This window comes from Elgaria multicarinata, chromosome 19, assembly GCF_023053635.1.
Source record: "Elgaria multicarinata webbii isolate HBS135686 ecotype San Diego chromosome 19, rElgMul1.1.pri, whole genome shotgun sequence".
NCBI lineage: Eukaryota > Metazoa > Chordata > Lepidosauria > Squamata > Anguidae > Elgaria > Elgaria multicarinata.
Window position 1 is genome coordinate 908,967 of NC_086189.1, and position 16,518 is coordinate 925,484.

General features: G+C 50.9%; 1 protein-coding gene across 1 annotated transcript in view; it reads left to right on the plus strand.

The window, feature by feature from the left end:
• Window positions 1-15,474, plus strand: part of LOC134411230 (maestro heat-like repeat family member 5) — a 126,730-nt gene extending 111,256 nt beyond the window's left edge. The window contains exons 29-34 of the mRNA XM_063144944.1: window positions 1,736-1,912; window positions 3,936-4,091; window positions 5,812-5,934; window positions 8,964-9,066; window positions 14,566-14,640; window positions 15,377-15,474. Of these exons, the coding sequence (XP_063001014.1) occupies window positions 1,736-1,912; window positions 3,936-4,091; window positions 5,812-5,934; window positions 8,964-9,066; window positions 14,566-14,640; window positions 15,377-15,474 (732 nt within the window). The remainder of the gene's footprint in view (window positions 1-1,735; window positions 1,913-3,935; window positions 4,092-5,811; window positions 5,935-8,963; window positions 9,067-14,565; window positions 14,641-15,376) is intronic.
• Window positions 15,475-16,518: the final 1,044 nt, after the last annotated feature.

Sequence of the window (16,518 nt, forward strand, 5' to 3'; positions counted from 1 at the left end):
CATCCAGGTGCATACCAGGGAAGGCCGTCTGCTAGGTATGCTGGTCCCTTGTATGTGGCTCGGTAGCTAACAGGCAGCCAGTGTACCAACCATAGTTGGCCATGGATGCTCCGGGCCACCGAGGCCTCCAGTGACAAAGATGGATCCAGGAGCACCCCCGAACGATGTTCCTGCTCCTTCAGAGGGAGTGCAACCCTGTCCCAAACAGGCGGACAGCCCAATTCCTGGACCTGGGAACTGTCCTGTTGGGATTCTGCTTCCGTTTACTGGCCACCGTCCAGGCTCCCCCCTCCCCCGCACTCCCCCTTCTTCATATTTTCCCCATCAATGTTTTCAGGCCCCCTTACCTGCTGAACAGCCATCGAGGTGGTATACAATTTTTAAGAATTCAACCTTAAAGCAATAAAAACAAGAACAGTAAATACATTAAAACCTTTAAAACTACATATTTAAAGAGGATCTGGGCTGGACAGCCCCTCCAATAGAGGACAGACCTCTGCTAAGTAGGGTACATGGGCCACCCTGTCCAACAGCAACAGGGAAGGGGTCACCCTCCCTCACCCAGTGTCAACTGGACCACCCTTTCCCTCCCTCCCGCTGCCTCTTCCTTACTGCCAGGCACTGGGCACCCTCCTCAGGGCGATTCCATTTCCTTTCGTTTTGTGCTTATAGTGTAAAGAGCGCTTTGTGTGCAGTGGCAACGTATAAATGCTTCTTTTCAAGAATAAGGCTGCAATCCTGTGTACACGTAACCCTATTGGACTCCTTTTGACTTACTTCTGAGTAGACATGTGTAGGATGGAACTGTAAAACAATGCTTTTGTGGTGGAGTGGGGTGGGCTTGAGCGTTCATGACGCGTGGTTTGAAAAGCCACATAAATGCTGATTTTTCGAAGGAAACGTGACACCTGCTGTGGGGCAGGAAGGAGCAGCGGGCGGCTTCTAGCTGTTCTTCACAGGGGTGGGGTGGGATGGGGGGCATTGTACCTCCTTCTCCAATGACCAGCAGATGATGAGGCCTTTTGGAAGACGCCTCTGTCCTCCACTCCCCTTTCATAAGAACGTAAGAAGAGCCCTGATGCTGGATCAGACCAAGGGTCCATCTAGTCCAGCACTCTGTTCGCCTCGAATACTGGAGGTAGCACACAACCATCAGGGCTAGTAGCAATGGATAGCCTTTGTCTCCTGGAATTTATCCAACCCCCTTTTCAAGCCATCCAAATTGGTGGCCATCACTACATCTTGTGGTAGTGAGTTCCACAATTTGACGATGCGCTGTGTGAAGAAGTCCTTCCTTTTATTGGTCCTGGATCTCCCACCAATCGGTTTCATGGGATGACCCCTTTGGGTTCAAGTATTTTGAGAGAGGGAGAAAAAGGTCTCCCTGTCCACATTCTCCACACCATGCATAATTTTGTACACCTCTATCAGGTGTACACCTCTATTTTGTACACCTCAGCCTTCTTTTTCCCAAGCTAAACAATCCCAGCTGATGTAACTCCCCTCATAGGGAAGATGCTCCAGCCCCTTCATCATTTCAGTTGCCCTTTTCTGCCCTTTTTCCAGCTCTATAATACCCATTTTTAGGGGTGGTGACCAGAGCTGCACACGGTGTTCTAAGTGTGGTCACACCATAGATTTGAATAAGGGCAGTTCTGATACTGGCCATTGTATTCTCCATTCCTTTCCTTATCATGCCTAACATGGAGTTTGCCTTTCCCTCATGCTTGCTCAGGTCAAGCTTCTCCGAGAAGAGCTCCCAACCCTGATCGACTCCATGTTCAGCGGGCCTAAAAAGCACATCCTCGAGGGACTGGGAGCTATCATGACCGCAATCTATAAGATGGATGGCCAGGGGATTGGGCCTCTCTGCGTGGACCTGGCTATGAATGTTCGCTCATTCTTTGAGGATGTGAGTTCCGGTTCTTCGGAATAAGGGCTCTCTCGAGGGCATCAGAAGCCCCCGCTGGGTCATCCAGGGCCGCGGGCCACTTCTCACACCAGCCCCCTTACTGCCTCTGATACTGGAGGCAGCATAGCGTCACCAGCACCAAGCCACGCTGTGGAGAGAGAGCTCTTCCCTTCTTAATCTCCATCTGACATCAAAAGCACACCAAAGTCAGGGTGCCACCAATGAAAAGCCCCTTTCTCTACTCACAGTGAGCACAGTGCTCAGACACGGACCAGTGGCCAGGGCAGTGGTCTACCTATTGGGCAAGACCTGTCCCCTTGCCTGGTCCCCGTCAGTAACAGACCCCCACTGCGTTTGGCCCCAAAGACAGCTTCCTGGCAAACCGCTTCCCAAGGCAGCCCCATGTACAATGCAATGCACTAAGTCACATGGGATGCTAGCAGGGCATTGACTCCACAGCGCACCCCCAGCTCTGAGATGGATTGGGGCCCTAGCATCAGACTGAAGGCCGCGTCCCGGGAGGAAAGCTTGCAGGCGCTTGGTATGTTTAGCCAGGAGAAGAGGCTCCAGGGTTTGCCGCCTGCAAATGTTTGAAAGGCTGTCATGTAGATGATGATGGAGCAAATTTGTTTTCTGTTGCTCCCCAAGGCAGGATCTGAATTACAAGAGAGGGGTTAGAAATGGCCACCTGCTGAGGAATCACAGAATTGTGGGGTTGGAAGGTCACCACAGGGATCATCTAGCCCAACCCTCTTCAATGTGCAGGAAAACCGTTTAAACCATCCCAGAGAGGCGGCTGTCCAGCCTCTTCTTAGAAACCTGCAGAGATGGAGAAGCCACCACCTCCGTAGTTAGACTATTCCACTGTTGTACAGATCTTGCTGTCAGGAAGTTTCCCCTTATATTGAATCAAAATCTAGGCGGCTGTATCTTATACCCGTTATTTTGGGTCCTAATTTCTGTGGCCGTGGAAGGTAGTTCTTGACCATCTTCCCTGTGGCGCGCTTTGATGCGCCTGAACACTGCTCACACGTCTCCCCTCAGTCTCCTTTTGTCCAGACTGAACGTCCCCAGTTCTTTCAGCCTGTCCTGAAGTCCCTGCATCACCTTTGTTGCCCTCCTCTGAACCTGAACAAGCGGCATGCTGCAGCTACTGGTATTCAGCATCAACGGCAGGAGCTGGACTAGACGGTCCGTGGAATTCTCTGACAGGCGCCATTTCAAACGCTGTTGGTGGGGGAAGTGGTGGTGGGGAGCTGCAGTTCATGCCTTTAGGTTTTAGGCAGAGGCTCCTGGATTGGCAGAGAATGAAAAAACAGAGTGTGCTCGGCTCCCCCTTACTCCAAGCCTGCCAGGGGCTTCACCTAGACTTTCAATATCATGGATGAGAGCAGAGAGCCCCCTGCCCCCCACCCCACGCACACACTTTCGTCCGTGTTCCTTCCAAAGCACAGAAGAGCCTTCCCCTCATTCTCTGGCCGTGTGCTATCACCAAAGTAACCAAGCTGAATTCCATGCACTGTGACCTATATTAGCCAAATGTCACATGCAGAGGTGAGGAGGGGTTGCTTCCCCTCCTACACCCAGAAGCCCCTGCTAAATTCAGTCAAAACTCTGGGCTATTAGGAAACACAGAGGGGTCCAGCAAGGCCACCGGAAGAATATTGTTCTGCAGCAAGAACGGCTGAAGACAGCTCTTGCCCTGGCTTCCGGAGGGAAGGGCCGATCCGGCACTGGGTCCGTGGCCCAGGCACACCTCGCTCCGTGCAAGTGGTGTGGAACTCCTGCCTAGCACCGTCTTGTAGGGCAGGCAGGGTTTCCCTGACCGGAAATGGTGAGGTCGGCAGGCAGAGGGTACGTTTGGGCCATGGCCTGGAAGCAGCCTTCCCGGCCAGCAAGCGTGAACCTGTCCCAGCGAAGGGCTCGTGGGAGGGCCTGCGCCAGGCCATCCCGCAGCGGTGCTCCTGTGCGCTTTACCTCACGTGGATTTCAGAGGTGCTTGTGGGGGGGGTGTCGTCCCCAGGAAAGCGCCAGCGTGCGTGCAATGGCCATCTCGCTGTTCGGGCAGCTGGTGATGAGAGCGAAAGAAGCTGACAAGACCCTCCTGGAGAAGGAAGTTGTGCACAGCCTGCTCCCTTTGCTGCTCCACCTGAAAGACCGGGACGGCACAGTTGTCATGGCAAGTCTAGAGGCCCACGCAGGACAGAGCCAAGCCCCTCCTCAGGCGCATTTCCCCAGCCCATGGCGGGGGTGTTCCGTAGCCCCCTTTTAGAGCACCTACTTTAGGGCCAGCACTTCCACGGCACAGGCTGAATCCCCTACTCAGGCGGTGGAGGGGTGGGTGGGTGGATCACGCCCACCCACCCAGACATCACTGGGCCCCCTGCGGGCACTGCTGCTACACCTGCCTCCCCCCCACACACACATTCTGGCAAAGGCCCCTGAGGGAGTGCGGCCAGCGAGCCACGCTTCTTGGAGGGTGAGCCCCCCCTCACAACTCTCTCGCTCTGAGCCCTCCCCCAAAGTGAGTGCTCTGGAGAGGCCGTCTGCCTGATCTGTTCCTCAGGGGCTGTGGCGCATGTCCTCCCCCCCTCCGCATGGTGGTGGGACCGCTTGCGCTGCCCTGCTTTGCACAAGGAAAGACCCGGGTTCAACTGCTGGAGGTCTCTCCGGTGACAGCTGGGGAAGGAAGACCGACTCACACACACACACACACACACAAAATCCCCAGAGAGCGGCCGGTGAGGGCACTGACTGATTTGATGGCATTTATAGCTTGCCTTTTTCCTCTCCCAAGGAATCCAAGCCAGCTCACACTTTAACATTTTATTTTTACATTTTTAGTGCAGTCGACATTTATTTCTAGTTCTGATAAAGGAAAAGGAAAGGAACCTCTCGTGCAAGCACTGAGTCATTGCTGACTCTTGGAGGGACGCCAGCTTTCGCTGACGTTTTCTTGGCAGGCCTTATAGTGGGGTGGTTTGCCGTTGCCTTCCCCGGCCTAAGGGATTTACACTAAAAGACATACACAATACAATAGAAAAGCAATATAAACATAATAAATGGTTCAAAACACCACAATAAAGAAACAATCAAGCAAAGCAGGAAAGCCCCGAGTCACCACGGAGGTTTCCACAACGTGCCACAGTGGTGCTGAGTCGGATGGCCCATGGCTGCCTCTTGGCAAAAGGCGGCTTCCGAGCCTCCCAGCGTGGTGGTGATCCAGGCCACTGCTCCCCGTGGCTCGAACCTCGGGTGGCTTCTGCCTCCCACCTCCCAAACTGAGGACGTTCCCGGACTGGGGAGCCACCACTGAAAAGGCCACTAGCCTTAGTAGCTCCCCATCTCCCGCCATCTGGTGGAGGCTTCTGAGGAGGACCTTGGAGTCCCGGCAGGGGTATGGGAGAGGAGGAGGAAGAGGCGCCACAGTTGCCCTGGCCCTAAGCCCTCAGAGGGAGCCCTGCCGGGGAAGGCCTCTCCCTGCCTAGGCCAGCTGCAGCTCTTCTGCTGCCCCAAGCAGCTGCATTGCTCCAGCCGAAGAGGACCCCCACCCCCACCCCGTTCTTTCACAGCAGCTGTCTCCATGCATGTCGCTCAGTTGGAGTCTTCAGCCTGTTCTTGTCCCAAACAAACACCTGGGTTGAGCAAGGAGTGGGATCCCCCCACCCCACCCTTGCTTGAATCCTGCACGAAACAAGCACAGATAGCAGCCCTGGAATTTATTATTATTATTATTATTATTATTATTATTATTATTATTATTATTATTATATACCGCCCCATAGCCGAAGCTCTCTGGGTGGTTTACAAAGATTAAAACACTGAACGTTAAAACCGATACACAAGTTTTTACACAACCGATACCTCACGCGGTGACCCAGCTTCCCCTTTGCTTGCAGAGATGCAAACTGGCCCTTTTGCATTGTGGCGTCTTCCTTGGATGGGGTCACATGAAGCTGATGTTCTGCAGCCTGGCCTGGGACAACCACCAGAGATGCTTGGTGAAAGTCTGGAAATACCTGGTCAGTGATTGCGTGGGCCGGCAGGCCGGGTTTTTAAAGATACCAAATTATCCATATAGATAAGGTCACGTGGCCACTTATTAATAGCCAGCAAACGGCACATTTATGAATATCAAAAATGTGAATCGGATTATAGAGCACTGCTCACCTGGCTCAGCACTGTCACAGTGTTTTTCATGAACCCACTGGAGGGGGATCAGACCAAAGGAAGGGGTCTGTCTAGTCCACTGGGGTGGCCCAGTGGGAAGGGGAAAGGGCCCATCTTCCCTGCTCTGGTCCCGCCCGTACCCTTTGCATCCGGTAGCAGACTCCCTCTGGACCTGCAGGCCCCAATGAGCCATCGTGACTAATAGCTGCCAATGGGCCTGGCCCTCCTCCAATTTCTAGAACCTCCCCTCACACACATACTTTAAAGCCATCCAACCTAAGAGCCACCAATGCCTCATTTGACAGTGGGTTCCATAAATTAATGGCACTCACGCCAATGATGGGCAAACCACGAGTAGCCCACAATGAGTGTCCTGAAGGAAGTCCGTGGCCCAAAGGGGGCTGCCTGGGGGTTTCTGTTGGCTCAATGGACCAGGTTGACAGCTATGGCCAGTAGTGCCACCAACCCTTACAGTTTGGGGTGTGAGAGGAGGGAATCCAGTCCCATGGGCCCCCCTTCTTTTCCCTTGCCCATGAGGCTGGCATGAAAGGATGCAGTGCCCCCACACAGCCTCAGCTCGTGAACAAGGACACGGGCGTGCCTTGCGCTCCACTGGATCGTGACTCAGACTAAGAGATGCTTGTTAGAAGGGGCGGCCTCTGTCCATCCCCTCTTTTAAATCCCCTGCCACAGGGGAGGGCAACCGCTGGACCTCAGCCTGCAATCAGGCCTCTGGCAGCAGCAGCCTGACCCTTCCCTGGCAGTCCACAGAAGGGAGGGGGAGAGGGAAGGTCAGAGAGGGGATGGGTTGATCCCCTCCCCTTCAGCTCTGGCCCTGAGCAGCAGCAGCAGCAGCAGCAGCAGCAACATGTCTGCCAGGGAACATGGCCCTCAACCTCAAAAGGGCTGCCTGCCCCATCCCTGCCCTTCAATGGAAGCAGCGGCAGCAGCAGCACACGAGAACCAAAGCAGGTTCAACCAATGCAGGCGTCCCCGTCACTCACAGGCCTCCGGATGGATGGATGAACAGACCCTGGCTGTGACTCCGTCATGGGCCCATGGAAGCGCCGTCGATCTGCTGGCATTGGGAATTCAAGTGTGACTATGCAGGGGGAAATAGCACCATGTAACGAAAGCACTGAAAAGAGACAAGCTCTGGTGCTTCAGAAATCATATAAAAGTTGTTTTATTGGTTAATATCCAAATGTGTTCTGCTCCATGTTTCGGACTAGTTGTCCTTCGTCAGGAGCTATAACAATTTTTAAAATATACAAGTTAAAATCGAAACAGGAACAACACTCGAAAATTAAATTGCATTCCTTTAACAAAACTATGTAAGTCTCAACTGTTCTTACATTCACATTTGCTGTCAACAAAAGTACAATAAGAAATTCCAGAATAGTACACAAAATATTCCTAGACGTTTTGCCTTGTCAGTACCACAGAATAGATATTACAGTTTGTTATTGCCAATAACTAAATATTTCTATCCCAAGGACAGGTTTTTTTGTTTGCAACCTCAAGCTCCCACCAGGATTTCCCGGGGGAGGGGGGGAGCAATGCCCAATCAGGTAGCATAGGTAAGCTCAAAGCCTAGCTGGCAGATTCCTGCCAGTCTCCAGTTGTCTGTATTGCTGTGTGTTTGGAAGTCAGTCTAAATGGCCTCTAAGCAACCCCTGCTTGCTCCTCAGCTGCTCAACAGATCTCTTTGCAAGACAAAAGCCGCGCTCCTTTTGTGTCAGGTTCAGCTTTCCCCAGATTCATTTCCTCTTCTCTCCCTCAGGCCTTATGGGATAAAAGGTTGCCCATTTAGGAATTACAGGGTGTGTGTGTGTTTGCCTTTTAAATATGTCTGATATATATATATAATGTACAGCACCATGTTTATTGATGGAGCTAATAATAATATACACATAATGGCCCGATCCAGCTACTATTAAACAATTTTAGCTACCTAAACTTGTGCATGTTTACTTAGAAGTGATTTCCAGATTGCTCACTGGGACTTACTTAATTATAAAGAATCTCTTTAAATCAACACAGTACGTCTTGACTAATGAGTCAAAAGCATATTACATGTCAGTCATTTTCAGTCTACTAAGCACAGGTTGCAGTTAAACCTCAAAAAAACCAAGATTATGGCAACCAGCTTGATTGATAACTGGCAAATAGAGGGAGAAAACGTGGAGGCAGTGACAGACTTTGTGTTTCTGGGTGCAAAGATTACTGCAGACGCTGACTGCAGCCAGGAAATCAGAAGATTTCTTGGGAGGAGAGCAATGGCAAATATTGTTAAAATAGTTAAGAGCAGAGACACCACACTGACAACAAAGGTCCGCATAGTTAAAGCAATGGCATTCCCCGTAGTAACCTATGGCTGCGAGAGCTGGACCATAAGGAAAGTTGAGCGGAGGAAGATACCAGTCCATACTCCAGGAAATAAAGCCAGACGGCTCACTTGAGGGAATGGTATTAAAGGCAAAACTGAAGTACTTTGGCCACATAATGAGAAGACAGGATACCCTGGAGAAGAGGCTGATGCTAGGGAAAGTGGAAGGCAAAAGGAAGAGGGGCCGACCAAGGGCAAGATGGATGGATGATATTCTGGAGGTGACAGACTTGACCTTGGGGGAGCTGGGGGTGGCGACGGCTGACAGAAAGATCTGGCGTGGGCTGGTCCATGAAGTCACGAAGAGTCGGAAGCGACTGAACGAATGAACAAAAAGCACAGGAAGAGGGTCTTGATGGCATCTGATATTCTTGCATTGGGTCATGGGGAAAAACGTTTGAAGAACACTGGTCTATGGTTTAGAACAATGGATGGTGGCCAAGGCATCCAACATCCATTGGAAACATACGCCTGCCTTTTCTTTCTCTGCAGATGAGGAACAGCCATGACAACATCCACCTCTTCCTATCCCAGGCCTTGGGATACCTCCATCACCCGCAGATAGAGATAAGTCACGCGGCTGCACGGTTCACAGGTAAGCCAAGGGAAATGCCCTCTGCCCCTTCTGCAGAATGGCCTCTGGGATGTCGCTTGTGTGTGGGAGGGGGGCCTCCTCGGGCCACAGAGGGGACACTAGGAAAGCCCCACCCCACCCTACAGCCTCCATTCAAATACTGAATATTCGCTACATATTTTTTGGATGCATGAATAGGCAGCAAACCTTTGCTATTCGACAGGACTTTGAGGCAGCTGTTGGCAGATTTTTCCCCAGTATGATTTATTAAGTTTTGCATCACACTCAATGATTAATTTGATTAATCTGGAAACAGCCCCTCGAATAAGTGCTGGAAATCGAAAATATTTCTATTTTGATGTCAAATTTCAAAGAGGAGATGTTTCAGGTTGGAGTGAAATGTCAACGTCCGAATCTGAATTGTGGAGCTTGCCCATTTCCCCCTGGTGCTATCCCACCCCCCACCCACCCCGCTTCTGTTCAGCTGGAGAGCAGGATCACGTGGGCAGCCATTAAGAAGCAGAGTTGGTGAATTGGTGCTGCGTCAGTCATATGACGCAGCCGCCAGTTCTCAGCCACTGCGGGGCAAATAGACGCAAATGCTCAGTAGCAAAGTTAGGGACTCACCCCGGCTTTTTTCTTCAGAGCGAGGTCACCACGGCCCTTCCACTGTGTGACCTCGCTCCGGCAGGGACCCAGGAGCCGTCTGGGGTGACAGCTGATTGCTCGCTGGAAGCCAAAGACAGCGCGGGGAGGGGGGAGCGGGGGTTCCTGTACCCAGATGACCACCGGACCCCCCCCCCAAGCAACCTGCATTACATGCCGCCACCCTGCAGCAGCGAAACCACAGGGTTGAGTGGCAGAGCAGGGCCAAAGCAGCACTGTGAAGACCCCCACCCCACCCCCACATCAAGAGAGAGAACACAATGGCCTTAAAGGACAAGACCCTGCTCAGTGATAGATGTGTGAATCCAGCTGAGTGTTTTGGGCTTCCGGAATTAATTTATATGGGCGTTGTGGTCCCTGAAATGTCTCTCAAGCCAAGTAACACAAAGTGGTACTACAAAATATGCATTTACCGCTCAAATGGTATCAAGGATCTTTGCGATGATGAAACAAGCAAACCACATTATTGCGTACAATGCAATGTGGACAATTAGAAACCTAATAGAAATCGTGGCTGGCACATTCTTTAGTAATATTATTATTATTATTATTATTATTATTATTATTATTATTATTTATTTATTTATTAATATAGCACCATCAGTGTACATGGTGCTGTACAGAGTAAAACAGTAAATAGCAAGACCCTGCCGCATAGGCTTACAATCTAATAAAATCATAGTAAAACAATAAGGAGGGGAAGAGAATGCCAACAGGTACAGGGTAGGGTAAGCAGGCACAGGGTAGGGTAAAACTAACAGTAGAAAGTAACAGTAGAAGTCTGCACAACATCAAGTTTTAAAAGCTTTAGGAAAAAGAAAAGTTTTTAGTTGAGCTTTAAAAGCTGTGGTTGAACTTGTAGTTCTCAAATGTTCTGGAATAGCGTTCCAGGTGTAAGGGGCAGCAGAAGAGAATGGACGAAGCCGAGCAAGGGAAGTAGAGGCCCTTGGGCAGGCGAGAAACATGGCATCAGAGGAGCGAAGAGCACGAGCGGGGCAATAGTGTGAGATGAGAGAGGAGAGATAGGAAGGAGCTAGACCGTGAAAAGCTTTGAAGGTCAACAGGAGAAGTTTATATTGGATTCTGAAGTGAATTGGAAGCCAATGAAGAGATTTCAGAAGCGGAGTAACATGGTCGGAGCGGCGAGCCAAGAAGATTATCTTTGCGGCAGAGTGGTGAACAGAAACCAACGGACTGATGTGAGAAGAAGGAAGGCCAGAGAGAAGAAGGTTGCAGTAGTCCAACCGTGAAATAGCCAGTGCATGAACAAGCGTTTTGGCAGAAGAGACAGACAAAAATGATAGAATCCTGGCAATATTATACAGGAAAAATCGACAAGATTTAGCTACTGCCTCAATATGAGGAATAAAGGAGAGCGAGGAGTCGAAGATAAAGCCAAGGCTACGAGCTTCCTTGACCGGAGTAAGCGTAACATCATTGACAGTAAGAGAGAATGAGAGATGAGGAGAAGGTTTAGGAGGAAAAACAAGCAATTCAGTCTTTGCCATGTTAAGTTTCAAGCGGCGATGAAGCAGCCAAGCTGAGATATCTGAAAGACATGCCGAGATACGATCGTGAACATCAGGAGAAAGTTCCGGAGATGACAGATATAGTTGTGTATCATCGGCGTACAGATGATATTGGAGGCCATGAGATTGAATAAGCTTGCCCAAGGGCAACATGTATAAGGAAAACAACAACGGTCCAAGCACTGAGCCTTGCGGAACCCCTACTGAAAGGGGAAAGGAGGAAGATGAGCTGCCATTAGTCAACACGCTGAAAGAGCGACCTGCTAGATAGGAGGCAAACCAGTTATAGACAGAGCCACAAAATCCAAGGTCATGAAGGGAATCTAAGAGAAGATCATGATCAACCGTGTCAAAGGCTGCAGTTAGATCAAGGAGAATAAGAACGGAATAATGGCCTTTAGATTTGGCAGTAAGGAGATCATTGGTGATCTTAGTAAGGGCTGTTTCGGTGGAATGCAGAGGACAGAATCCAGATTGAAATGGATCCAAAGCAGAGTTACTAGAAAGAAAGTCAAGACAGCGAGAGTAGACCGCACGCTCCAGGATCTTTGAAACAAACGGCAACAAAGAGACAGGTCGGTAGTTAGACAGAGAGAGCCTATCAAGAGTAGGTTTCTTGAGAATGGGAGAGACTGTAGCATGTTTAAAAGCAGAAGGAAATGAACCAGAGGACAGAGAAAGATTAATAATATGTAGCAAGGAAGGGAGGATAGCAGGAATAAGATTAATAAAGACGCGAGAAGGAATCGGATCACGAGAACAAGTGGAAGGCTTCGAAGAGCGCAGTATTGTAGACAGTTCATCCGCAGAGACCGAAGGAAACGCAGAGAAATTTGCAGGAGGAGCTGACAGATGAGGAACAGGAACTGGAAGAGGAGCAGAGCTGGCCAGATCAGAGCGGATAGTTTGGATTTTAGCATTGAAAAAAGAGGCAAAGTTATTAGCAGAGAAGCGGGGAGAGATGGCGGATTAGGCTTCAGAAGAGAATTGAAGGACGCAAAGAGCCGCTGAGGATGCCTAGCATTTGACTGGATCAGCGTTGAGTAGTACTGCTGTTTGGCCAGTGAGATGGCAGAAGAGAAAGAGGAGAGTACAAATTTGTAATGGACAAAGTCTGCCCGGTCCCTGGTCTTACGCCAAAGGCGTTCAGCTGCCCGGGAACAAGAGCGAAGGTAGCGGAGGGAAGAGGTGAGCCACGGTTGGGGTTGAGAAGGGCGAACTATCCGAGTTGTAGATGGAGCAAGATTATCAAGAGTTGAAGATAAGGAGGAATTAAAGAAGGAGACAGCTGAGTCCAAGGAGACAGCCGAACAGACAGAAGGAAGGGAGGAGGCTAGAGACTGGGGAAAAGCCTCATAATTGATAGATTGCAAGTCACGACAAGAGCGAGAAGCGGGACGTGAAGGAGGAGGATTATGAGTAATATTGAAAGTAACTAGGTGATGATCTGACAACGGAAAGTGAGCAGTAGAAAAGTCCAACACAGAGCAATTCCGAGTGAGAACAAGACCCAGACAGTGTCCAAGGGAATGTGTGGGTGCATCAGACCAAAGCTTAAGATCATAAGAGGAAGATAATAAGCAAAATCGTAGAGCTGCAGCATCTTGAGGGTCATCCACATGAATATTGAAATCACCCAAGATAAGAGTAGGACAGTTATCAGAGAGGAAAAAGGACAGCCACGAATCAAAATCAGAGATAAATTTTGAGGATGAGCCTGGGGGGCGGTACAGAACTGCAATCCGCAGTCGCAGTGGAGCGAAGAGCCTCACCACATGTACCTCAAAGGAGGAGAAGCAATGTGAAGGTGGAATGGAAAGAGGCTGGAACTGGCACAAACTAGATAATAAAAGACCCACACCACCACCCCGACCCTCTGGTCGACTAGTGTGAGAGAAAGAGAGTCCTCCAAGAGAGAGGGCAGCAGAGATGGCAGTATCATGGGCAGGAAGCCAGGTCTCAGTAAGAGCAAGGAGGTGGAGAGACCTAGAGATAAACAAGTCCTGGATGACAGGGGCCTTAGAAGCAACAGAGCGACAGTTCCATAAGGAACATGAAAAAGGCAGCTGAGAAGAGGGGAGACACCGAATAGGAACTAAGTTGGGAGAGACGAGATTGGAACGAGCCATAAGGAACAGATATGAGGAAAAAAGAACTGAGAGGAGACAATGAGAAGATCGTGACCTGAATCAGAAAGTGGCAGCGACCGGACCGTGGCTGGGGTTTTTCCTCCGGAGTAGAAGATCCGCTTGACCGGCTTCGCGCCCACGGCCGAGAGCCACAGGCCGAGAGCCCTTGTGCTCTCCTCCTTCGGCTCGCGCCTCCAGCAGACTGGAGGCTTGGAGTACCTGAAAAAGGGAGGAACAGAAGCTGCAATTCAAACAGACCAATCGCAGTTAGTCAGTGTTGCTGGCTTCTCAGAGAGCTAAGTTGCTTCTCCTCTTCAAGCTGCAAACTGCAGCAGACTGGAGGCTTGGAGTACCTGAAAAGGGGAGGAACAGAAGCTGCAATTCAAACAGACCAATCGCAGTTAGTCAATGTTGCTCAATGGCTTCTCAGAGAGCTAAGTTGCTTCTCCTCGTCAAGCTGCAAACATGCAGCTTGAACTGTTCCTCTCAGCCAACAAAGCGGTCCTCCTTGAGCTCTTACAGTTGCCCTCCTGGCAAGCGTGGGGCACAGAGCGTGGGTCATGGTGTCTGGTGGGCGTCTCGTTCTCCCTGGGTCTCTCTGGGGGGCCTTTGACCTTTATAACTTGCACAGGGTCAAGGACCTCACCCTTACTTTCAAGCTTGGTCCTACTATTCTCAGTGTGGTCTAGTATTGACAACAGTAAGACGTGGACGAAAGGCTCCCTGCCCAAGGGATCTCTGCTCCCACCACCCAACCTACCCACTGGTGGCAACCTCCTTACAATGCCAAGCCTGCATCCTGTTGCTCACAGTGCCCTCATAACATGTACACGCAACTAGTCACGGCTGTCACTGATCACTTAGTCAGCCTGTGCAGATCATGAGGAGCACCACTCCTACGAAATACAAGGGCGCGTTGCATTCATGCTGTGTGAGACACAGGTGTTCTGGCCCCGGCCCCGACTTGCTCCCCACTTGCCTCCCTCCCCCACCCCACCAGTGCCTTGTAAAGTGCATCATTCACATGTGCATCGTTGCAGTGTTTATTTGGTAAATGCATAAAAGGCACCTGTGCCCTTGAAACACTGCCTTAAGTTGTGTGTGTGTGTTGTGGGATTGGGGGTGGGTGGGGAATCTGTCTGTTTGCCAGATTATTTGAGTCTGTTATGCTACTCAAGCGGTTCATCCCTGTATAGGTGAGACGTTCAACTATTACAGCTCTGAGCTATCAGAACACCTTGAACAGGAGGACATTTTGTACCTGAAGAAAGGTAAGGGGTCAACCACCTTCCTTTGAACGGTGTGGCCAGCAGGGATGCCACGTTGCCTGCCTGCCTGCCTGCCTGCCTGAGGGGGCCCGCCACTTTTGCCCATTGAGGGCTGTGGGGTGAGAAAGGAGAAACTCTCACAAAGGCACCCCAGTAGGGTGCTGGCTCTGCCATGTGTGAACCTGAGAGAGTTGTTCGGGAGAGCTGGACGTAGACTTTTTGCTGCTGGAAGGAAAATGTCTAAACGAGGCACCAAAGGTAGCAGAGTATTTCAAGCTGCTGCAGCCTCTCATGGCCCCCTTGGATCGAGGGCCCTCCTTAATCAGGTGGGTCTCCTCTGAGGGAAGGAAGCTGAGCACTGGAGTTAGGCCAAGAAGGCCAAGATGTGGCCCCTGTCCCCCAAAGCCAGGATCATTTCCAAGCCTGCCTGCAAATGGTGGGTTGGGGGGGGGCACAGGAGAGCCACAAGACCATCTGGCCTCACGAGCAGCCAGGATGGGCAGACACACCATTGGCCTAGATCCAGGGGTCTCTGCACGAAGGCCCCTGGGACAGAGGTGGACTCAGGCAACTGCAGGGGGTGGGGGCTGGCTCACAAGCCCCACAGCCGCTTCACGCAAGCCCGATGGACTGGTGTAGCTGTCCTGGGAAAGGGAAACAGCCGTGGGATTGGGCTGATCAGGGCTTCCAGGCTCCAAGAGAATCCTCCGGTGTGACCTGACCCACTGCTTTCCCCTAGTTTTCCAGAAGATGAAATCAGGCCCAGATCCCAGCAGGGTGCACTTCGCCAAAACCTACCGCGTGGCTTTGCAGAAGCTGTCCGTGAAACAGAGGTGAGCACCGAAGCCGCACGTTGCGGGGCCTGAGGGCCCAGGCAGTGCCTTAGTCGAGGCCAGAAAAGCTGGCGAGGAAAGTCAGGTTGCTTACCTGTAACTGGAGTTCTTCGAGTGGTCATCTGTGCATTCACACTGATGGGCTCTGCGCCTGCGCGGAGACTGAATCGGGAAACTTCTATAGCCTAGAGTTTTGGCGGGAACCCCTCCCCCTCCTATATATATATATATGCTGAGGTTCCCGCCCTAATCCCTCAGTTTCTCGGAGACCGACATTGTGGCCTTCTTTACCGAGAGATGATAGTACTATGAAAGTACATATTAGAAAAACTTTCTCCAATACCTATAAACACATATCTATACACCAAGAGGGGTTGGTGGGTGGGTTGTGTGAATGCGCAGATGACCACTCGAAGAACTCCAGTTACAGGTAAGCAACCTGACGTTCTTCTTCGTGGTCTCAGTGCATCACACGGATGGGCGATTAGCGAGCTAACATGCCTTGGAGGTGGGATGGTGTCTTTAGTGAAGAATTTCTGACAGTACCGCTCGTCCAAAAGTGCAATCCTCTCTAGCACGTACGTCGAGTCGGCAGTGTCTTATGAGAAGGTGGAGGGTTCCGCCCAAGTAGCTGTCCTACACAGTATGGGCAGAGAGACGCCTTTTCCAAAAGCCACTGAGGTCGCCACCGCTCTGGTAGAGTGGGCGTTGACTTGTGATGGCATTGGCAGATTTCCGAGCTTGATAGCCTGTACAACCCAGGCTGCCAGTCTTTGAGAAGTGACAGGTAATCCCTTTGATTTACCTGTGTCTGCTATGAACAGTCTGGGAGATTTCCGGAATGACTCCGTTCTTGCTTTATAAAAAGCGAGAGCTCTACGGACATCTAGGGAATGCAAGGTGCGTTCTAGTTGGGTTGATGGAGACTGGAAGAAAGAGGGTAGGACAATGTCCTGTCCCAAATGGAAGTCTGACACCACCTTAGGGAGAAAGGCTACATCAGGATGTAATACTACCTTGTCCTTATGGAAGGAAGGTAAGGTGGGTC